At 43.5% G+C, this 25319-nt stretch overlaps 1 protein-coding gene across 1 annotated transcript in view; it reads left to right on the forward strand.

Moving 5' to 3' along the window:
* LOC112567510 overlaps positions 1–17733 on the forward strand; it is a 34045-nt gene extending 16312 nt beyond the window's left edge. Inside the window, exons 8-21 of the mRNA XM_025244204.1 lie at positions 120–262; positions 2602–2781; positions 3607–3732; positions 3889–4152; positions 4461–4611; positions 4919–5279; positions 5703–5941; positions 6241–6448; positions 8444–8593; positions 9019–9264; positions 13065–13512; positions 15132–15400; positions 15448–15549; positions 17542–17733. Of these exons, the coding sequence (XP_025099989.1) occupies positions 120–262; positions 2602–2781; positions 3607–3732; positions 3889–4152; positions 4461–4611; positions 4919–5279; positions 5703–5941; positions 6241–6448; positions 8444–8593; positions 9019–9264; positions 13065–13512; positions 15132–15400; positions 15448–15549; positions 17542–17733 (3079 nt within the window). The remainder of the gene's footprint in view (positions 1–119; positions 263–2601; positions 2782–3606; positions 3733–3888; positions 4153–4460; positions 4612–4918; positions 5280–5702; positions 5942–6240; positions 6449–8443; positions 8594–9018; positions 9265–13064; positions 13513–15131; positions 15401–15447; positions 15550–17541) is intronic.
* The last annotated feature ends 7586 nt before the right edge of the window (positions 17734–25319 follow it).

The following is a 25319-nucleotide window of genomic DNA, read 5'->3' on the forward strand; positions in this document are numbered from 1 at the left end:
AACCCAAGCTAATCCGGATAGCCATTTAAAATTTAAAAGTTGAAAGTCAGTTTTTTGCTAAATTTTCAGAAGACTTTTTAATGAAATAAATGTAAAGCTTACAGCCCGACTTTGTACAGAGGCGGTCCTTATGGCGGAAATAGCGGCGAGTGCTTTCCGGAAGGAAGCAGGACTATTAGCTACGAGACTTATGAAAAGAGCGGCTGGTGGGTCTTCAGCTCAACCGACCGCTACACCTGTTCTTTCACAATACACGTACAAGGTAAAACTTATCATAGTGTCCATCAGTGTTTAAAATCTGCAAACTGTAGTTTTTTCCCGCTGACTGGGCTCAATGCAAGATGCTAGTTCTCCTAATGAAAAGCCCACTGGTAGCCTCGAGATACATGTCAAAACCATGCACAGAAAGAGCTCAACCTTTCTCACTCACAGAAGTCTGCAGATATGACTTCACTTACAGTGTCTTAAAACAATACATCACAGAAGTCATAAGCATGACATACAAAAGTTATAATGATTATAATAAAGCGTGTAATCTCATTTAAACCTGCGAAAAGAAAAGCAAAGTGATGCTAGGGAACATAGTTATATCTGGACTACAAATGTTGATTTAAGCATTGCACTCTTCAGCGGATACAGCGCTGAAACATTTCTATTCAAACTCTTCTTTTCTCTGTTTTTCTAAGGGCGTTTATTTATATAAAGAACAAAGATCAATATTAATGATATATTGTCCTTTTGTTCGACAATCTTCATAATTCCACGTTCATATAAGGACGTGTCTTTATCGGCGAAAAACTTATCAAGCCGCTGATTTACAACCTCATCTGAACTGAAGTTTATACCACAAAGGGAGCTTGGAAGAGAGCGACACAAACTGAAGTCCGAAACCGCAAGGCTATGCGAATATGGAGGGTGTGGCAACACATCTTATCCAAGTTCCAAAACTGTTTGATGGGAGATCAAACTTGTGTGGCCTCACGCTGTCGTGATGGAACACGACTACTTTGAGATCGCTGGAGTTTCTATATGACGGATTCGTTCAAACTGTCCAAATGTGGACAGTACACAGTTCAATTGATTGTTCGGTTCCCTGGTAGAAGCTCGAGAAAACATGGCACCTTTAATTCCATCGCACTGAGAGCATAACTTTCCTTTGAGGAATGTCTGCTTTCGATATCGTTTGAAGCGAATCATCAGGTTGGGACAAAAGCCATCTGCGCACCAAATTGTTGTAAAAATCCACTGCTCATCGCCAGTTATCAGTGACCAGATAAAAGATCACTTTCTTCACGTGTCATGAGCATATTACAGATGTTTATACGCGCCGTCAGCTGAACGTCTTTCAGTTCATGAGGTAACCCTAATATCGAGCCTGCCTATCCACGTGGTCGTAAACATTTCAATGATGAATATTCAGTGTGTCTGCAATCTCTCGTGTCGTGTCACGTGTATCTGATTCCATCTATGCCTTCATTATGATGTCATCATCCTCTGCGAGCCTCCATGACTGAAAAGTGTTTGAAATCAAAATCACCAGCAAGGAACTTGGTGAACCATCTTGGCCCTGACCTTTTTGTATTGTGACCCTAATGTCACTGTCAGGATATAGAGAAGTATTGGGAGAGTGGCGCCCCTGTATTCATACCCCTCTCTTACAAGAAGACCGTGGGGATCACATGTTTGTAGGGCACCACGTGCGGTCCGTGCACAGAGCCATCGTTGGAACCACATCGCCAGCCGGGTGCCTTCATCCGAACAGAGGACCACCACCCGGGAGCAGCCGAGTTAGCGGCCGTTACACTAACACCTCTTCCCTCCGACAATTCATTAAAGTGTCGGAACAGAAAGAAATTCCCTCCGTTATTGGGGGTAGAAGCCGGGAGGGTACGACTTTAATATTGCCAAATATAAAAAAGTATAGCCTGATTTATTTGTTTTTGGCATTTATTTGAATGAATCTGTTGATTGATGTTAAATATATTTATATTGTCACTCTGGGCAGGAAGCACCTATGCAAAGTGATTCTTGTTTGAATTTGTTGAAAGAAAGTGCCCTGTGTGTGGCGTGGCACCTAAACTTCATAAAGCTTTTCACAAGCTTTGCAAGCGTTCTTTCCTTACAGATGTAAAACAGCAAAATATGGTGGAAAAGCACAGCCTGCTCTTACATCTTCAACTTGTAAAATCTCCAACCAAATCGCTCAATTTTGTTTAAAATGAAGCTAAAATTGTCAGCTGTCAAATGACAGCAGTAACGTAGATACCAATGACTCTAGTCCTTCCACAAATAAAGTAGTGCTATCTATCCCCGAAATGCATCATGACTCCTCCCAAAACTGAGTAGGTAGTGTATGAAATCAATTAGGCAAGAAGGTAAGAAGATTATAACCAAATGCTATTGAAACCAAACATATTATTATCAATAGACATTTAGCTTTTGGAATAATGGTTAAGTGCTTGTCTGTAGGAAGCAAAGATCTCGCATTCAAGAAAACAATCGGAGGTTATACGTTGCATAAATTATTACTACACTATTGTGCAATGAAAAAGTAAGCATATTTAAATTGACATATTTTCTCTGCCATGTTTCTGGACATAGTTCACCGCTGTCCACAACTGAATAGTTTTTCTGACGGGACAAGGGACTGTGATGGCGCAGAACCGAACGTCGATGGGTCGGTTTGTTTCCATACCTGTAACGAGGGCTACGAGATTCGCGGAAGTCCCATCATACAGTGTTCAGGCACCTCTTGGAACTCGTCTTTTCCCAGTTGTCAGAGTAAGTATTCTTAACAAAACACACTGACTGTAACACTTTTGTAATACTATCTTCTTTCCTTTATGCACACCCGGCTCCATGTAATTGACTTGAATAGAACTTATGGAACTTAATTAGAAAATCACGACAAGCGTCTTACCGATTACTTTATGTCCCAGAATACGTATATTTGTTTAATTAAAATGTTCATGGAAATAAGCAGGTATAAGAGAAATAAGACACTTTGGGCACAGGAAGCTGAATGTGCGAGTACGAATTTAGGGCAAGCACAGACCATAAACTCATCTCCCTCAGTTTCCAGTGTTTATAGACTTTTTTTTTAACAAAGCCTGGGTCACACTGCAATATTTTATTGAATGGGTCAGTAAGGTACAGTTCACTATTTATCACTGTCTGTTACAAAAATTACATATTTTGCTTAAAATAACACGCTAATTAATTTTATATTGATGTGTGTGTGTGTGTTTGTTTGTTTGTCGAGCGGATTAATTGGATTTCAATTGTTTTAAATGAAGAAATTAGTTTCGAGATCGGAGTTTTTCACGATACGAGCTACTTTACATCACGTGAGTTGACATTTTGGCTGAAAATCAAAATTCTCTATTTCCCCTTGGCAAGCGATCCTTTGAAGTTTATGGAATTGCCTGCCAGCCTGAACCGTAAGGCGGAACTTTTGGTGGGCGTTTTTTAAAATGGTTTCGCCTGTGGCAGGGAAGGTAGGAGTACCTTTATAAGCGGTCAGTTTTCCCTCATTGCTACCCTAGCCCTAAAATGTGTGTGTGTGTATATATATAGAGAGAGTTAATTCGCCAAATCCGTCTTCAGGGATCTGCTCTTGGCCCAGTGACCACTGCTGGCCTGGAGATTGTAACCCGGGAAACCTGGCGGCCAGCTGTACCTGCCGGCCTGGCTTTAGCAGGGTTAACATCAGCAACGGGGTGCAGTGCCAGTGTAAGCTTGCTCGCCCTTGTATGTTTGTGATTACATGCCCGCAGCATTTTTTTAAAAAACTATTTGATACGTATGTCGGAGCGTATGTCGTATGCAATATACCTCACTCAGTCTGACGTGCCTAGCTGTTAACAAACATTGCTTGTGTTTATGTAGTGGTCACCCCACCAGACCTACTATTGTGTAAAATGGGGATAGTGGACAAGCAGGGTGTGACCGTCAACTCTACTTACACCAGCAACATCACGACGTGCGACAACCAGAGGGATGAGTGGATAAACTCACAGCCTGATAAACTTTACTTTGCCATAACTGCCATGCTCAATGTCAACCTCAGTCACCCGTGGCCACATTATGTGACAGAATTCCAAGTAGGGGTTGTCGGTGCCAGAGTCAGAATGATAAAATCATTCCTCAACGGTGAGCGATTGCTTGTGATAAACGGTGTTAGCGCTTCGTGCTTCTAGTGGTAGAAGCTGCTGAATGCTTTTCTGTAAGGCTAAAATGTTTGTATACTAAGGATAGCTCTGTCAGGGTCGCCTGCAATGATGAGGGGGTTAAGGCCGTGAAGTGAAACTATGATCGTTTGGGAGTGAGGCGTTAATCTCGGGGCCAAAGTTTAAATAAATATGGATGCTCTAGTGTTTGGCTCTCATTATTCCTTTGTTTTGTTTTTCTATTTATATGTGTCTCTCTCAATAAGGTTATAAATTTTGTACATATTTTAGGATCGGAAACAACATTGAACACCACCATTCTCGACACGACCCCCTACTGCCGTGCCAACGTCAGCACGTGGAAACCTGTGGTAGGTGGCGCTCTGTTGGACTGTGAAGCTACAGTTACCATTCCTGTTGTTGACTTGCTGGATGGAGAAAGGTACCTATTAGTAATGGAGTTTAGCTTACTTTTCATGTTAAACAACAAAACTCGCTTGTCCCCTCCCAATTATTTTCTGCTCCGAAGATGTCAACCACTAAGCTCTTGGATTAATTCAGTCGCGGGGCCCACATTAGCCCTTCTAATTACGTGAATTGCTTACATACGAAATAAGATCACAAAATAATGATCATGCAACAAGACCACAACATCATCAAAAATAAATAATTACTTCATGAAATACGTCCATTAAGTAGGATGGCAATACCCAATCTCTAGGAGTATTTATCACAGATTGTGTTGGCAGATTCTGTGTTGAAGTGGAGGCATTATCCGGTGGCTATTACACAGTGGCAGACGACAATAGAGTAAGACAGAACCAGGTAACCTATCAGCAACAATCAAAGAGGAAGAAAGTCTGCTTCTTGTACGATGAGACCAGACCGGTGCACTGCTCTGACATACCCGGAAGTTGCGACAGCAAGCCACTTAACCTCTCCTCACGCCTGACCCGCACTCCTAGTATCCGGGTGTCTGTAAACGGGTGGCTGGATCCCGCCCCTCAAGGTCAAGCTGACGGGTCTGCCAAGCTGCCTGCTACCCACATCGACCATTACCGGTTAGAGGTTCACGCTGTCAACGTAAACCTCACGACTCTAACTGTACAGGTGTGAACAGCCTAGCACATTAAGCATGACCATTGTGGTGTGAACACAGTAATCAGTTTGCACAACACATCACGGCTGATGCAAACACTAATTTGTCACAATAAACTCAAACTTACTGCAACCAATGTAACTGATCAGGCTATTTGACATGGGAAGTTGTACTCTAGTGTAAACCAGCATCTGATTTGGCTTGTTTGGGTATTGTCAGTTGCCAGATGCTACCTCGTTTTCTGATTCATTTTAATGTGTACATACACAACTGCTGCACAAATATTCCATTTACCGAAATAGTCTCCAGTGTAAAGCACATCAGCGAAGAATGCCCTCATGTCATTTCTTGCTGCCAAATAATGCTCTGCATGTTGTGCGGAATACAAAAAGAGGACAGCTACAAACAAATGTTTCATCGTCTCCGTCTTTAAGGAGGAAGCTGCGCCTAACTTGACCAAGGAGTGGGAGGCTGACTTGGTGTCGGCAGGGGGCCCCTATGAGGTAGAGCTGTCCCTTCCAGGAGACAGGCCCCAGCTGTACGCCATCATCCTGGAGGTCCACGATCTCGCCGGGAACGTCGCCTACGCGCGCCGCCTGGTCATGTTCGATAACTCGTCTTCTGTGATGCTTCTTGATTCTGCAACCGTGCTAGTCGTGTCCGCTGACCCCAGGTCAAGTAACCCTAAGTTTTATTTAGATGTGTACCACTTTATACCATACCTCGCTTTTATTTCCACTCGCGTTGCAACATTTCGTTTCACTGATGTTATGTTCACTATTCAGCTGGCTATTGAAATACGTATTTAAAAAAATAATAATTTTCATTATGGTGTGGTAGCAATAAAAGCCAGACAATAGCAAACGATTTTCTTTTAGAATATTACACGTAAACATATATATGTATAAACGCTGACTGCACGAACAAACGTTTGTAACGTGCATGTGACATGCTCTACTGACGGCGCCTCAGGTCCCACTACAGATGGCAAACAGACATCTCAAGAAACGTGTGTCTGGAATGGAAACACAGGTTCTATAACTCTGCTCTAAGAAGCAACAACTGGCTACTTCCTGTACAACACGACACTGGCCGAAACATCCGAGGCGTCTATGACCAGATTTCTGGAACCCTGCCTGTCAGCGGCACCGACAACATCAATGGGGTGGTTACATTCGAGGTGAGTGCACGGAAATACATACGCGTGTACACAAAAGCGAACACACGCGTGTACGATGTGTAGAAAATGCTGTGTGAAGAGAGAGCTTACAGACAGACAATCAGAGTCTGAAAGACAACGAAGTTGTAAGGGAGAGATACATATTCTTGCTGTGCTGTTGTGACTGTGTCATGAACCTTGGGGAATAGCCTGGAGCTAATCACACTCTCAAAGTCTCTGCCACCTGCGCCGACATGAGTGTGTAAGCAAATACACCTACACTAAATTGCTGCTTATAACACAATTGTCTGCTAGCCCCAAGCCTACATCCCCACTAACCAAACCCAACGCAATTAAGTGTGATTGTATATAACGAAATAAACTACTAATAGCTAGAGATCTTTACAATATTTGGCATCGAATGCGAATAAAATGATTCCAAATGACTAACTTGCTAGAGTTACTATTATTATTCCTGTTGCTAATTCAGATCACATGTGACTCACTGCCTACCCTTAATTACCGCACGCTGCACTTAACACTCGTACTGAACTCACTCGCCACCTGACTTTACACACCAATGTTTTGGCCACGCCAAAGGCCCTCTGGTGTTCCTCGTCGATCATAGTTGCCGTCACACGTGCACTGAGACCCGAAACACTTTCCCTGCATCACCACGTGTCTCTCCCATCACCTGCTGTCTAGAACAAAGCCTGATGAGGAGACACAACACTTGTCCACCAGCCTCAGCGCCATGAAGCGTTCAACACTGTGTTGCACAGCGGGCCTGCGTACCTCTAGGTATGTTGTGATGAAGTAGTCATGATTCCAAGACCAATATTTAGCAGCCTGGCCAGTCTCTCTTTACAACATTAACCTTCAGAGCACCTGCTTTGGTTGGTTCGGGTTGATTGCTTTGGCCAGAAAGTGCTTCCACTTGTAAGTGATTTCGCACTACAGAGGGAGAGGGAGGCAGGAAACCAAGGTACCCGGAGAAAACCCGCCGATGGCTGGCCTTGCTAACAGGTGTCAACATACATTGAACCGAGGACCTTTCACAGCAGTGGTGGCGGTAAGTTACACTACCGCGCACCTTAGCACCAGTTTTTTCGGAATCCTCGTTATTCGCGATTGGTCAAGAATACCACACACTACCTCAAAACCATTCTCTTAACTAGCTAGGATCAATCACTACCTAACGCATACATGATGGCGAGGTGGTTATTCTCGCTTACTAATGCCCACCGTACCCCACCATACCTTCGACCTCACTCGTAGATGTAGAGCTACGGACGCAAGAGTCGAGCTTCTTATGCACTACCAACGTCAACGACGGCTGCAATAAAGTTATTGTGTCCACCCCAGGTAAATCAGCCTTGAAGTTAATGCGTAACAGTCAACGTGGTTCGGAGCCTCTGATCTGTCTCCCTGAAATGACGGCAGCGAGTCCTCCTTCATCCCTTGAACCCTAACGGCACTGCGCCGAAATGCGACGACTGCTGTGCTCCGCGAAGTAACACCCCTAACTTGCCACCCGTTCCTACCGTCTGCACGTTCATTTGACTGTGTGCTCGCTCGACCTGTGTGCGAGGCAGAAATGTGACACAAACACTATAGTTCTACTCCTAGTTATGACAGACTGTAGCTCCAACACTATTTGGACATAATTTGCAGTTTGTTAGTTTATATTTATCCCTGTACAGATGTATATCTAAATACAATTTGCACATATACACGCACCCACACACATATACACAATATATATATATAAAACACCTAGTTATCTCCTGACAATATGTAATTAGTTCCAACAGTATAGTTTGCTAGTTTGTATTTACTGCTGTACAGATGTAAATAAATTTTGCACACAGTGCAGATATATATAAAACCTTTGTATAGATTAGCTTCTATGAAGCAAATGTATTATTGTCTGCTTGACAAACAGAAGAAGCACAACAAAGTAAACAAAATTCAGACGACTTTCATTTCATTTCCTTCTGCAATTCATCTCGCAAGGTCATGTGGAGTGTAGACGGAGAGTCAAGGTCATCACCAATCAAGGTGACTGACTTCCATTCCGAAAGCATCTGCCTGAGTCAGCCACTGTTGGACGGTCAGACGTACGTTATCTGGATCCGGGCTGTTGACATCATGAATAATTCTAAAGTAAGTGACAATGTTTTACAATTTTACACTAGGTCAGGATGTTGCTCCAGGAATCATGTGGAACACCCTTGTGGCTGGCGTTAGACAAGGGCTAGCTGGGTCAGCCTAGTACACCCCTTTCTAAGCGAAACCTTCGTTGCACAATCTAGCTAGTCTGAAAACAGACAACTGGAAATAATATCTACAGTCTTTCTACAGCAAGTGCTTTGATTCAAATTAATTTCCAAATGACTATTTCACAGAAAAAGACAAATTACTAGTGTGCAAAGAATGACAAATTACTGGTTTGCAAAGACAAATTACTAGTTTGTAAAGACAAATTACTAGTTTGCAAAGAAAGACAAATTACTGGTTTGCAAAGAAAGACAAATTACTAGTGTGCAAAGAAAGAAAATATAGGAAGACGATGTGACTCCTTCACACAGGAAGACAGCGTGCAAGTCAGCATCGACCACACAGGCCCTATAGTCAGCCTGCTGGGACTTCAGGATCAACTAGGCCAAGACGTGCTGTACGTGCACAACTCCACTGACCTCTCCACCATGAGGCTCCGAGTGCATGCGGCAGACACCCACAGTGGCCTGAACAGGGTGGAGTGGAGGCTGGGTACCAGTGACCTTGCTGATGACCTGGGTACTGGAGCTATAGGAGTTCAGAGACTGAGTAATGAGGTGAGCAAGGTTCAGTTTCTTCTGTGTGAAGAATATTGTGTGGTGATTCGCTACTTCATGCAGCCGAAAAGGAAAGCAATAATTTAAACTAGCTTTATCCATTGGAAGACTAGCAGATCCTGGAAAAGACAAGGCATTCCGAATAATAAAATATTCTATATTGTTGACGAGCTATGTCATAGGAAGATAAAAACAAGCAAGCATTAGACACAAGACACAGCCGATACGCAGAAACCCGAACCAATGGCAATGACAAGGACTTCTCTTAATTTACGAAGCTGGTAGAATACACAACACATATTTTGTTACATCTAATAGTATTTTAAAACCTAGCATTATACAAACATATACACTCAACAGAAGGCAGACGGTCACCGAAAGAAATATAATATATATTATAACAATAATAATAAAAGCTTAGAATTATACAAACATATATACCCGGTATATACTCCTCACTTCCTTTCTCTCTAGCAGAAGTCAGGAAGTCACCGTAAACAACCAAAATTCATTGCTATTGAAGAAATTCTCTGTCATTAATCTTTTTTATTTTAATAGAGAGAAGTAAAAAAAGTCTCAAACTCACCTCTCCATACAAGAATTTTATAGTTTTCTATCTCTAGCTATACGATTAATTTCATAATTATTCAATACATTTTTTAGCTATGCAAATCATTTTAAAACTAAGGAAAAAATCGGTAAAACTAAAGTATTTTATTTCTGTTGTGTATACACTTTTTATATAATCAACTCAATAAAATAATTCTATAGTTATACTCTGCATTCTAGCTTCACAATTCAAGTATATAATTATACAAGGTGGGCCTCTTCGCCCTCTTAGCACCATGGGCCACGATCGTGGGTTCCCAGTCACTTAATCCCCAGACACTTCATCCCCGACACTTCATCCCCGACACTTCATCCCCTAGACTTTTAATCCCTAAGCAGTTCATCCCCAGACACTTCATCCCTAAACTAAATTCTTAACTATAAAAATTATGAAGTCAGCGAAAAATTTTATTGAAATTTATTAATTGAAATTCAAATAATTCAAATTCAAATCATGCTATTAACTTCAACGTCATTTGAACATCTACAACATTAGTTAAAATTCATATAAGCTAGTAAATGTAATGTTCTTCAACAATATGATATGAAAATTGTTCTTGAGTGTTCGGGAGGTAATTGCTGTTAATCAATATGAAAGGTAAGCTAATGATCGGAGGTACAGAAGACGATCCATTGACTCATATCTCTCTACAATGTTGCTAACTCAGCGTATTTCTTCTTTGGACGTTTCTCTGTGCCGGCGCATGATTGTAGAACAGACGCCTTGTGTAGCTGACAATCCTTACGTAGACCATCAAGGAATGTCCACATCGTTGGGTGATGACAGGAGAAGAGAGATTGAAGGGCGTGATGCCAACCCTCCACAGAGTTGTTTGTTCGTGCAACACCGCCGATGACGTCCAGGTATTTGTTCCAAGTGTCTGGACTCTGGAGGGAATAAAGCTGAGGCATAGTTATCCCCTCTACCGCGCAGTCTGCGGCCCCGTATGTACGTATGTACGTATGCTCGAAGTAGGATAGAAGTTCCGGCATGCGATCATGTTGTGGCATTGACTCTGCAAGCAATTCGAAGGAATCGACGATGTCTTCCTCACGTACATAGGCCAGTGCTGGGAGGCATCTGACCATTCCACGTAACTCGTCGTCTTCGTCATAGTCACTTCTCATCCCCAGTTCAGTGACTTTGCGTAATACCACGTGACTTAAGTGACAGTAACAGCCCGTTACTTTACATGACTGAAACTTCTCTCTAAAAGCGGTCATCGCAGCTTTCTCAAAGTCTGTTACTATAGTCTCTGGAGCTGCATTAGGCATTAGCTCTCTAACTGCACCCAACAATCTAGTATAGGTTGCACTTGATTTGTCCTGAAGCAATCAGTACAGCACCGGCGGAATCACTCCTTGCGCAAATTGGAAATGAATTGTGTAGAGTTGGTAGAATAAACTGGGGACAACTTTGAAAGTACCATCGGCGAACCAGCAGTTGCTGCGTCCGAGCCAATCTAGTAATTGTCTGTCACCGAAAACTAGAAAGCGACTATTGTTGCTTGTCCCCATGGAGTCGTATAATAGAAACTCCTTGTATAATGCTGGTACTTCAAACATTGCATCAGCAGGAAGAGGTGGCAAAGCTCCACCAGCATCTTTGTTTCTGAGTCTCTCACGATGTCGGTTAAGAGTCCTGTTTATAGTACTTTTACCAGGTAGAGCCATGAGAACAGATGGAGGTCAGTTGACACTTACTGCAGCTTGACAAGCCCCCGCCGTTGTTGTTGATTCAGTCATCTTCTCCTTCATTTTCCCCACTGCATTCTTTGCCATCGCTTTCTCTTTGTTGCACTCATGATTGTGAGTAGATAACTCCTTGATGATTTCATTTTCAGCTGTTACTAACGTGACAGGACACTTCAGTGATTGATGCTTGGTACATCTCCAGTTCATGTTTCCGTTTAGCGCCTTCTTCTTGAGCCAGAATTCATGTCCATCATGAATTAGTATAGATCTACCTGTACCACTTTTTATGAACTCCAGAGGCATTTCTCTTACGGTTATATTTCAAGCTCACAGAACTGTCGTTCAACGAAGAATAAAAATATCTTACTAACTCAACACTTTTATAGAGGCTTTAAACAATGCTTTATAGAAGAATCAGTGATTAGAAATCACACATCACACATTGCTCTATACAGTGTGGGGATGACGTATTCTAATTCAATGCTTTGACAGAAGCATTACATAATGCTTTATAAAGGATTAAGTGTCTGGGAATGAAGTGTCGGGGAGGAGGTGTCGGAGAGGAAGTGTCAGGGAGGAGGTGTCGGGGAGGAAGTGTCGGGGAGGAAGTGTCGGGGATTAAAAGTCTCGGGGATTAAATGTCTCGGGGATGAAGTGTCGGGGATGAAGTGTCTGGGATGAAGTGTCTGGGGATTAAATGTCTCGGGGATGAAGTGTCGGGGATGAAGTGTCGGGGATGAAGTGTCTGGGGATTAAGTGACCGGACACCACGATCGTGGCTCTGTCGGGAGCACGGGAAGGCGATTTTCGTTTCTTTTATTGAAAAGTTCAAGTTTTCTCCTTTCCAAAAATTATAGTTTTATTGGTCTAATGTTTTCCTCAGAGCAACAATGATTAAAAAGTACACATCCCTCACACACATCTCTTATTTATATCTGTCATACACATCTCTTACACATTTTATACACACATTTCTATCGCACATCTCTCACAAACATCTCTCAAACACATCTAGCACATTCTCGTCCATACACATCTCTAACACACATCTCTCTTATAGATATCTCTCATAAATCTCTCTCGTACCCATAAGCCACACACATCTCACAATCTCTCACACTAATCTCTCATATACATCTCGCTCATAGTATCTCCAACACATCTCTTACACACATCTCTCTCACAATCTCTCACACTAATCTCTCATACACATCTCGCTCATAATATTTCTCACAAATCTCTCGCGCACACATGTTCACTCGTCACGGTACTCCTAATGAACTTTATTTTCAATCGGCCGTCTCGATATTTTGAGGTGGTGTCTAAAATATAATAATCATCAACCAAAAACCCACCTAGCAGCAGAGATCAACTTGTAAGCTATACTGTGCTCTATGGTAGAGATATAGGTTACGTGGTTGGTTTGTATTAGTAGATATACTACTTGGGTTAGATATACGTGTGTGAGAGACTGAACGCGTTAAATAATTCATCAGATGGACTGCACCACCACCAACGCCAGCTGCTACTGCCCAGTCGTCGGTGTGTGTGAGATCGATGACTATGTCATCACCTTCAACAGCCTGACGAAGAACCACACCCACGAAGGGCTCCATCATCGAGAATATTTCATCACGGTCAAGGCCACTAACAACGCAGGTCTTCACGCCCTAAAAAAGATTGACATTCTTGTTGATGCTACTCCGCCCACAGTGGGAGTGGTATGGGAGGGGCTTAGTGAGAACGAGAAGGGGGACGTGGACTTTACCAGCAGCCGCACCCTGCACGTGCGTTGGCATGGTTTCCAAGACCCCGAGAGCGGCGTTGTCCTGTACCTTGTGACTTTGTCTCGGCAATGTTTCCCGCAGGAAGACAAAGAGATGGCCCACAATGCCACGTACATTCGAAAGGGTGACATGGCCACCTTGACGTTTCCCCACGAAGGTACATACTACGTGTTTGTGCGTGAAATGTGTTTGCGTTTGTGATGGATGAAGTGAACGAGTGTCAGTCAGACGTCCATCCGAACATTAATAACGACACAGCAATTGCCTTAGCAACGTTCAGTATTATACCAGGTCATTATTGCATCAGCATAACACAAGTCATTATTACGTCCGTGTGGTATCTTACTCAAGTCATTATTACGTCCGTGTAGTGTCTAACACGTCACTTTATGTCACTTTGGTGTCTATACAACTCTATTAAGCTAATGGTATCTCACATAGGTCACTATTAAGTCAGTGTAGTGTTTTATGACAAGTCACTATTACGTCAGTGTAGTGTTTTATGACAGGTCACTATTACGTCAGTGTAGTGTTTTATCACCGGTCACTATTACGTCAGTGTAGTGTTTTATGACAGGTCACTATTACGTACGTGTAGTGTTTTATGACAGGTCACTATTACGTCAGTGTAGTGTTTTATGACAGGTCACTATTACGTCAGTGTAGTGTTTTATCACCGGTCACTATTACGTCAGTGTAGTGTTTTATGACAGGTCACTATTACGTAGGTGTAGTGTTTTATGACAGGTCACTATTACGTACGTGTAGTGTTTTATGACAGGTCACTATTACGTACGTGTAGTGTTTTATCACAGGTCATTATTACGTCAGTGTAGTGTTTTATGACAGGTCACTATTACGTCAGTGTAGTGTTTTATGACAGGTCACTATTACGTACGTGTAGTGTTTTATGACAGGTCACTATTACGTCAGTGTAGTGTTTTATCACCGGTCACTATTACGTCAGTGTAGTGTTTTATGACAGGTCACTATTACGTCAGTGTAGTGTTTTATCACCGGTCACTATTACGTCAGTGTAGTGTTTTATGACAGGTCACTATTACGTCAGTGTAGTGTTTTATGACAGGTCACTATTACGTACGTGTAGTGTTTTATGACAGGTCACTATTACGTACGTGTAGTGTTTTACGACAGGTCACTATTACGTCAGTGTAGTGTTTTATGACAGGTCACCATTACGTCAGTGTAGTTTTTTATGACAGGTCACTATTAAGTCAGTGTAGTGTTTTATGACAGGTCACTATTACGTCAGTGTAGTGTTTTATGACAGGTCACTATTACGTCAGTGTAGTGTTTTATGACAGGTCACCATTACGTACGTGTAGTGTTTTATCACAGGTCATTATTACGTCAGTGTAGTGTTTTATGACAGGTCACTATTACGTCAGTGTAGTGTTTTATGACAGGTCACTATTACGTACGTGTAGTGTTTTATCACAGGTCATTATTACGTCCGTGTGGTATCTTACTCAAGTCATTATTACGTCCGTGTAGTGTCTAACACGTCACTTTATGTCACTTTGGTGTCTATACAATCTATTTATGACATAGGTCACTATTACGTCAGTGTAGTGTTTTATGACAGGTCACTATTACGTCAGTTTAGTCTTTTATCACAGGTCACTATTACGTCAGTGTAGTGTTTTATGACAGGTCATTATTACGTCAGTGTAGTTTTTTATGACAGGTCACTATTACGTCAGTGTAGTGTTTTATGACAGGTCACTATTACGTACGTGTAATGTTTTATCACAGGTCATTATTACGTCAGTGTGGTGGCTTACAATGGCGCCATGTCCCCGTCATCAGTGGGGTGTTCAGATGGAATCACCTTTGACACAACGCCCCCACACTTACACAACGTCACAGTTGCTGGCGCTCGTGTCAGGCGGGTGATCACGTGCACACAGTCCGGACAACCCTGGCTCATCAACTCTAACCTCACTTGCGTCAGATTGTCTCCGACTGCAGCGTGTACCCGGGTGTGCAATCGTCTTCTGTACAGATCCTCATCTTCCGGTGACGTCAGGGCAGACAATCGAGAAGACGTGTCTGAGGCGTTATGCGACAGCTTCCGGAAATGACCCAAGATGAATACGTGATGCTGCCTTCCGACAACTTGCGGGTGCAGTGGTCTGGGGAAGACAAGGAGAGTGAGATGGAGGAGTACTGGGTAAGTGAGGATGGCACTGGGTAGGTTGGAAGGGTACCGAGTAAGTGAGGAGATTACTGAGTAAGTCGAGACAAACAATTTTGTGGAACAGTATTCAAAACACGTAAAGGTTACTAATGACAAATCAAGAAACAGTGTTGTACAAAAGGAAAACTCGAAGTCTCTTTGGTCGAGAAAAGATGTCACACGAGTATAAAATAAATTGAAGCAGAGGAGGAAGGGATGGTGATTAAAAAATTTTTTTTTATAAACACTGGCCTTTCGTATGACAAATTATTTGTTATATCATGTCAGAAATTTGTGCAGTAACATCGAAGTCTACTTCTCGCTTGACTTTTGAATAGAGTACGCTTAGCCGAAATGTATAGACTAGAACATGATAGATGACAACACTGTCTTCCTGAAACTAAAACTGATTTACATCTTGGCATTCACATCTTCAAATGATAAAAATGCAAGAAAAATCTCTGTAATACTTGTACCACATTTGTAGAGTTATCCTCTAAATAGCAGTCAGGGTCTGACCGGAGCTTTAAAGCGGCCCGGACATTATTTACAGAGCGGCCCTTCTCACTAAATTAGGCCTAGAATATTATTCTCTAGAAAATAGGCCTACCGGCCCACCCGGCATTACCCAAATACCCGACTGGCCAGTCCGCCACTGATAGCACTGCACTCCCATTAAGTTAAAATAATTTGAAGTAATCCCTGCAGGGCATAAATGAAATTCCTTGATCAGATCTTAGCTCTTGCTCCCCCCACCCCACCCAAACTGCTTCTGCATCCCTGACTTTCTCTTGCACCGACCCCAAGAGAGTCAATAGTCGCCTATCCAGTATCATGTAATCAGTACAGGGGCCCCACAAGGTTGCCCCCTTCTCTCTCTTCAACGACTGTCTCATCTCACGGATACATTGGATGTTGGATTGTGACGCTTTTTTTTTTAGGCCCTTCGCCCTCCTGGGCATAGGCCATCGACTACAGCCTTAACTGTTGTTGATGTTTTGGTAGCAAGGATTTGTTTTTACGGGGTGGGGGTGCTGGCCCACGCCCAACCCTCCTTTTTCAGCCGGGCTTGGGACCGTTCTTGGCGGAGGGGCCAGCCCAACGGTCCCAGTCACTTCCCCAGACATCCCAAGACACTCCCCGACACTCATCCCTAGTCCCCAGCAAAAAAATTATAAGTCAGCAAAAAATCAATGCAGCTAATAAATTAATGTTTCTTCAACAATATGATATGAAATTGTTCTTGAAGTGTCATTCTGGGGATGAACTGGGGAAAAATCTCGGGATAAGAAGAAGTGTGGGATGAACTGGATTAAGTGACCGGACACCCCTGTAAACGAGATGCCACGTGCAGAGAAAGAACATATCCCGAGACGAGAAATGAACTCAGGGCAGCCAACCTTCACTGTATTGGTGACAAGCGCTAACAGCGCTAACCGTTGCGGCCACCGGGCCGCCCTGTGACGCTTACCAACACTATGTTTGCTTACCGCAATCACTTGGTGGCGTGGCGCACTGAAAATAGTCCACAACTCATTGTGTCCAAGACAAAGATCCGTTTGTTCAAGGCGAATGCCACCAGCACAAATACGGTCGGCATGTAGTCCATTAAATGAAATGAGAATTCTATTTCGAAAAGTAGCTGTAAAGTTAGTATGACGAGGCCACACAAATATGTAAAAATTCACTGATCTAGACCGTTACAATCACAGACCAGCCTTACCAAAAAACATCCATGTATCACAGTAAAGTAGTCTCCACGGTCTGTGCAGGCTTACTGGTCATTAAAATCAAAACCAACGGTTGACAGGTCATTAGATCAAGACGGAAGACAGACTTAAAGAAAACTACAGCGCCATCTGTCAGCGTTTCTGCACTCAGGTCGGTGTAGATCGGGACAGGTTCACAAAACTCAGCACATGGTTCTCCCTAGTTGTAGGCAATGAACGGGAATAACCACTGATATAAACCTGCTTGCTTCCCCAGGTTGGTCTAGGTCGAGACAGGTCCACAGCCTCAGCACCAGACCTGCAGCCCCTGACACCAACACACGGAAGGCAGGTCTTCCATGTGACCCACACTGGTCTGGGTCACGGCGATATCTTCTACCTCTTCCTGCGCGCACTCAGCAAAGCCGGTCTTGAAAGGCAGGCTGACCATTGGACCACTCATCATTGACGTCACACCGCCTGAGTCACCAGCCTCTGACTGCCTTCGTGAGAATGGCCACCTGGTGGCATCCTGACCCGGGGCGTCTTCACAGACCCCGAGCAACCCAAAGGAACACACTTCAGCTACACATTCCGTGTTGGTGTGTAGTAGTAGTGTTGTAGTAGTGGCGGTGGTAGTAGTAACAACAACAACAACAACAACAACAACAACAATAATCGTGTAAAGAGTGCATTTTACCAATAAACAACAAAAGCCGAAATGACGAGCGGACTGTTTACTCCAAGTCTTGCGACATTTTACGCTAACCACACAACTCTAAGTGATGCTAGCCTAGCGAGTAACGATACGCTAATATTTTACCTATCTGAGCTAAGATCAAGACTTGTCGGTTATAAAATGCAGGATTACGGGATAAGAACTGTAACTTCAGAACCCTGACTTGAGTCAAATATGTCTGTAGGATATGATGGTGGTTCGTGACCCCTTCCTCACACTGCCGCAGTGGACACTGTACCACAGAGAACGTGACAGGGTGCATACAACCCGGTGTCAGAACTATACAACCATGACACAATCGTGTCTCCACTTCTTTTTCCAGCTTCATGTGACTAACGCTGCTGGTCACATGACCACCGTCAACACAGTCATCAGTACCTTCCCGACCACCTAATCCACCAGCAGGCCCGTGGTGCTTGACGTCACGAGGTGTGCTCTTGCGGCAGCAACATCCACATCAGAATCAACTCCTACATCAGCGTCGCTATTAAGATCAATTCAACTACTGCGCCTCTGTCCAGTAGAATTATATCAAAGAGTTGATAACAGAAGACGATGACAGCGATGATGATCACGCCTGCTACCTACCAGAAGACGTGGACGTGTTGTACAAAGAAGCTTGTGTGTGCGGCGTGGGAGGGATTCAATTCCGACGATAAACTGTCGTTTAAGGTGGGCATAGGAACACGCCTGACACTGACAATATTGCTTCATTTTCCCGCGTCACGGTCCAAGACGTCTTCTGTTTGAATACGAGCTCACTTCTGTCTACAACCAAACTGTTTTCCGTCGTCATGGCAACAAAACACAGTAGGGACAATGTATTTTCTTCAGATGGCTTTATTGTCGTTCCAATGCACGACCAGAACAATCATCTGATGTCTTTAGCGAAAGGGTGCGGGCTAATGACGTTTTCGAATCACTTGTTTTGCGCCAACTGTCAACAGCACTATGATGACACTGGGCGAAAGAGAGGCTGTTATGCCGGGGACATAATTTTGTTCAGTTTCAACCATTTCTTGAGGACGTCGTATTTAGAGGCGCCGCTTTGTTGCAGACAACACTTACAGGCTACCAACTAGCTGTACAGTCAAGCACTTTGACAGTTGCTTTACCCAAGCTGTGTCTAGCAACACGACGGTCAAGGTCATGAACTGTGTGAAGGACACACCTTCTCCAGCGACCATCAGTGACGTCACGGTACTTGGGAGATGACCGACCAATGGAGGACGCTGACCAAACTCTGCAGGTCGACCTTGTGGACGAGAGCTGCATGGCGCGTGCGTCAAGGAAAAAGGATGTCAGGGTCTCTGTCCGTGTCACCCTCTCTCGATGTGAGGCGATGTGAGTGACGTCACATTCCGCGGCCTCCGCCTACTACCCGTCACCTGTACTTCGGCCAGCGTCAGGCCATGCTTTGATCTCACCTGTTACCTGCCGTTTCTTCACAGTCTTTCAGCGCGATGAAAACGTTCCCACTGCTTATAGACAACAATTACCATGGAGAAGAGTGACCAGAGATGGAGATCACATTTAACGCTCACGTGGAATCCACCATTGACCTTGGAACATCAGGCCACACCTGTGTGTTCACCTGGTCTCTAGCCAGAGACCCACGCAGTTTGACACTGATTGCAGGACCCGCAGGTTGCAAAACAGCACTCAGCTGTTTCTGACATAAGGGTGAGCATAAGTTTTCACTCAAAACGTCGGGTTCTGTTTGTGGCCGAAATCCAAAATGCCTGTGTATTGTCTGTTTTTAAAGACATTGTTTAAAAAGCTAGGGCAAAAATATAATATTCATCATTTGCAGTGGCCAATACTTTATCAGTAACAATATTTGCATTATGGCAGGTGAACAGCCGGCTGCACGACATCGGATCGAGAGGGGTAACGTGTTCGTCTGTGTACAGCTGGCCTTCCCTGGAGGTCTGAGGCTCCAGTTTGTCAGAAAGTACCACGCCTGCCAACTCGCCAGGAGACGGCCAGTTCCATGTCATCGAGCTTCCCCCAAGACGAGCTGTCAAAGCCAACATCGATGACTTATTACACAGCCAGGAGTTGGAAGCAAGCTAGACGATCTGTACGATCTGGACATGGATTTTTGCTAGAAGTGACATCACCATTTCCGCTTTCCTGACAACAGCTTGAAACAGAAAAACGTCACGTGTTTCTAATGAGGAAGAATCGCGCGCCCACCTGGAGGCAACTGTGCCAATGACCCAACTGCGTGACGTCTGGACGATCGAACGACGGCAAAGATTTTGTTCCCACGAGAGGGCGCTGGCCTACAAGATGGAACGCTGTACTTCGTCTGCGCCATGGTGGCGTCAAGGGAGGTCACTGAGACAGACATGGAACCGAGGTCTGTGGAGTAATGGGTGTCGTCATCGATGAACTCCCGCCTACAGAGGTTCGGACTATTGCTAATGTCGAATCTGGATTCTCTCGGCACAATGCCGCCGATGGTCACGTGGTCTGGATTTTCTGACGTAAGAAAAAAAAATAATCCTGACTCTCCCTGATGACGCCACCATGAATTTCTCCGTAGCCCTTGGTAAGAATCTTTTTCTTCATGAACTTCCCCTCTAACACTCTCATTTTCTTCACTACGGCTTGTAATTGTTTACATAAAATGGTTCTGTATGTTGATCCGATATGTCTAACATAATGTAACCCTGATCTGGTATGTTTCACCATAACAAATAACCCTGATCTGATATGTTTAACATAATGTAACCCTGATCTGCTGTGTTTCACCCTAACATAACCCTGATCCGATATGTTTAACATAATGTAACCCTGATCTGTTTCACCATAACATAACCCTGATATGTCTAACATAATGTAACCCTGATCTGCTGTGTTTCACCCTAACATAACCCTGATCTGCTGTGTTTCACCATAACATAACCCTGATCTGATATGTTTAACATAATGTAACCCTGATCTGATATGTTTAACATAATGTAACCCTGATCTGATATGTCTAACATAATGTAACCCTGATCTGTTTCACCCTAACATACCCCTACACAAGTTTCTGTTTTTTTATCTTCAGCCTTTCAAAGACTGTTGCACTAGACTGATCACTTCAACGAACAGCGCGAGTTTTATGTTATTAAGACGATGAACACTGGCTTTATTTTCTCTCTTTTTATTTTCAATTTTTAAAATCTCAACGATCTGCTCTCGTTGCCTCTGTCTCGCTAGGAAGCTATCCCGGGGGTGAAGATATTTCCCCGTTTGTTCAAACTGGACTTCGAATAGCCTGGAAATTTCAAGATCTCAACATTCCTTCTGGAACTACCTGCATTGCAACAGTGAAAGGTAAAACCCTGCCAGGAAGCTGAAGCAGCCATCGTTACTTGCGTATGTGGGCAGGCTGTCTGTGGGCAGGGCTGTGTATGTGGGCAGGGCTAGTGTGTATATTGGCAGGGCTGTGTATGTGGGCAGGCACTGTATGTGGCAGAGACTGTCTTGTGGCAGGCTGTGGGTATGTGGGCAGGGCTTGTGTGGGCAGGGCTGTGGGCAGCGGGCTATGTTCTGTGGGCAGGCTGTGTTATGGCAGGGCTGTGTCTGGGTGCAGCTGTGCTGTGGCAGTTTGTGTGTATTGTTATTGGCAAGGCTGTGCTCTGTGGGCAGGGGGCTGTGCGTGTATGTGGGAGGGCGTGTCTGTGGGCTGGGCTGTGTCTGTGGGCAGGGCTGTTGTATGTGGCAGGCTGTGTATGGTGGCAGGCTGTGTCTGTGGGCAGGCTGTGTATGTGGGCAGCTATGTCTGGGCAGGCTGTGTCTGTGGGCAGCTGTGTATGTGGGCAGGGCTTGTCTGTGGCAGGGCTGTGTATGTGGGCAGGCTGTGTCCTGTGGGCAGGTTTTGGTCTGTGGGCAGGGCTGTCTGTGGGCAGGCGTGTATGGGCTGGGCTGGGCTGTGTCTGTGGGCAGGCTGTGCATGTGGGCAGGGCTGTGTATGTGGCCGTTTGTAAAAAATACCTGAAGGTAGACAGACGCACAAGAAACAGAGATACACCGGCAACAGCTTTCAGCAGACAGACATACACATAGACAGAGAAAATGTACAACCGGTAGACCATAGGTGAGAGAATGAACCTAAGAAAGCAGCAAACGAGTAGAACATTTGCAAAGTCACGAGATGTGTTGAGCTGTTTCACGTTGTCCATTCACTGTATGTAAATGAAGTCATAAACCCTGCGGTGAACAACCTCCACATCTTGTGTTGCTCAGTGTTACATCTGAGGTTTTGATCGGTTTTTTAATTAGTACTAAGTGAACTTGGTCTTAATGATTGTTCATCAAATTAAAAGTGCACCTTAAATAGTCCGGTATGCCCCGTTCTTTGTGATGTATGGAGGCAAAGTATCGCGATGCTACGTGTATTTGCAAACGACCATGTTACATTCAACTTATTTTAAACAGATCTCAGTCGTCAACTGGCACTCGGTTTAGTCCTTAAAAATTTTGAATAAAATGACAAAAAAAAGACAGGTATCTCAAGTCATTAAAGAAGGGAAATGTACCACTGCAGTCATGACTAAAAGTAATCACGGTAATATAAAATAAAACACTTTTTTACAATCATTTAAATTATTCAGAAACTTGTTTGTGTGAATTATTCCCGATATACAGTGGACAGTACAAATGTACCAATGTTTATATATATGTATAAGGACTGACCATCTTTTTTACTACAAGGCTAACTAAACACTGCGGTCAGACCATCGGCTCTTTAAAAAAACTCAAAGTAATCAGTCCGGCTACAGAATTATGTATGTATGATCTGCTTGTGGCTCAGAGAAAAACTGACCAGTCCGGCTACAAGAGTATCTGTATACTGGGAAATGTTTACTTTAATGAAATGAATTTTTTACATTTGAACACAGAAATCTGTCCTGTTAATTGAGAACACGTCTGTTGGCAGTGATCGAGGAATGAAACAGAACTTTTCAGCAGGCGCATTGTTTTGCTGGTACACGGACTTTTCGCCGACGGACGTTTCGCCGCCGGACGTTTCGGAGCCGGACCTTTTGCCGACCGGCGTTTCGCCGCCGGACGTTTGGGCGCGGGGCACTTCATTTCGGCATTTCACGCGGAACCTTTAGCCGAAGTCAAGTGTGTGACGCCCCTTAGCTCACAACATTTCTCTCGCCATTGTATCAATGTATCAGTGAACTCTCTCTCACTATCCTCCTCATGTGAACCGTTAGCTCACACATTTCTCTCGCCATTGTATCAATGTTTTTCTCAAAGCTGTGCGCATAATTTGTGACAATTCAAAGTGGAACTGTCTGTGAAGTCTGTGTGTAAAATTTGTTTGAAATAAAGAATTATTGTGCAATCTAGTAGTTACTTCATCTTTGAGAAGTAAGTAACTCTCTCTCTCTCCTCTCTCTCTCTCTCTCTCTCTCTGACATAATGCGGCGAAACGTCCGGCGGCGAAACGCCGGTCGGCAAAACGTCCGACTCCGAAACGTCCAGAGGCGAAACGTCCAGTCGACAAAACGTCCGGCTCCGAAACGTCCGGCGGCGAAACGTCCGTCGGCAAAACGTCCGCACACGGTTTTGCTAGGCTTGTTCAACTTTCATATTGCAAATTTGACATTTTAGTTATACGTTTCTGAGTATGCATTTACAGGTTCTATTTCGAGATATTTTGCAGTGAGTATGTGGTACTCGTGTCCACTAAAGAGTGGGTGACTTCTTTATTTTAAAACAGTAATAACAGACAATTTAAGAAAAAATCGGGAACTTCAGGAGCTGTCATTAAGTAAATGATATTTTTTTAAACTTTTCATAATCCTGCATTTAAAAAAACAAGATATGCAAGTAGCAATTTGAGATATAGTAAGGTGGCATGCAGTAAACTAAGATTTAGTCTTGTTGAAGATGCTGAATTCTCAAACATTAATACAGTCGTAGGATGTCAGACGTGAGAACGATTAAGGTGTTGAAAAGTGAAATAATTCCAAGGAACTGCCATACAATTATAAATTCATTTATCTTGTGCATTGTAATGCACTGTGATGGTAATACCTGAAAACTGAAAGAACAGGCAAATGCCGGCAGAAACATCTCCACTTAACAAGGCTAAATAGTGTTAGTATCTCAGCAGTGTTAGTGTAAATGTTCTCCAGTAAATCTTTGATTTTAATGAAAATAATTATAGGTGATTGCATCATATAATGCCAAACTTAGAACTGTATTAAAATGGACTATAAACACCGAGCACATTGTTAAACGTGGCCAGCAAACAACGAGAGAATTGCATTATTAAGCTCAGGTAAATACTATGCCATGCCTGTGGGTAGAAACAACAGACACCTGAAATAGTCTGTACCACCTGTAGTCCAGCTGCTCAACCTCAGATGAATTGTCAGTGGTGTGTGAGATGCTGTGGGTGTGCTTATAATAGTGTAGATGTAACATTGTGCTTTGCTTCCTTTTTTTTTTTTAGATTGTGTCACTTGTTCATATCTTTACCTTGTAACTAGAACTTTCTATACATAGTAACTGAGCACGTTTCCCATGTTTAAATTGTCTATTGGTATTAATAAGGTTGCTGTGAGTGGCAACATACAATGTTTAGATTAGATAAGTGTGACAAATATGCCTGGCAACATATGATGCCTAGATGAGAGCATTAGTAGATGTGACTGGCAGCTTACTGTGTCTTGATTGTGACTGTAACCGGTGTGACTGGCAGCTTACTATGTCTTGATTGTGAATGTAACAGGTGTGACTGGCAGCTTACTGTGTCTTGATTGTGACTGTAACAGGTGTGACTGGCAGCTTACTGTGTCTTGATTGTGACTGTAACAGGTGTGACTGGCAGCTTACTGTGTCTTGATTGTGACTGTAACAGGTGTGACTGGCAGCTTACTGTGTCTTGTGACTGTAACCGGTGTGACTGGCAGCTTACTGTGTCTTGATTGTGACTGTAACAGGTGTGACTGGCAGCTTACTGTGTCTTGTGACTGTAACCGGTGTGACTGGCAGCTTACTGTGTCTTGATTGTGACTGTAACAGGTGTGACTGGGAGATACAATGCACATAAAATTAGTGCCAGGAACTGTGAAAAAAGTCTGTGTGATAGTATATAGTATTTAGTACATAGTATTTAGTATATAGTATTTAGTATATAGTATATAGTATATAGTATATAGTATATCTAGATAGTATGATATGTAACATAACATCTCGGCGTTTGTCATGTGGCTGCTTTTCAGCGAAGATCGAGTAGCACGTGACAGAGGCTTGTCAGAGGTCCTTGTCATGACAACTCGCCACCTACTGAAGGCATG

The sequence above is a fragment of the Pomacea canaliculata genome, linkage group LG7 (genome assembly GCF_003073045.1).
Source record: "Pomacea canaliculata isolate SZHN2017 linkage group LG7, ASM307304v1, whole genome shotgun sequence".
Taxonomy (NCBI): Eukaryota; Metazoa; Mollusca; class Gastropoda; order Architaenioglossa; family Ampullariidae; genus Pomacea; species Pomacea canaliculata.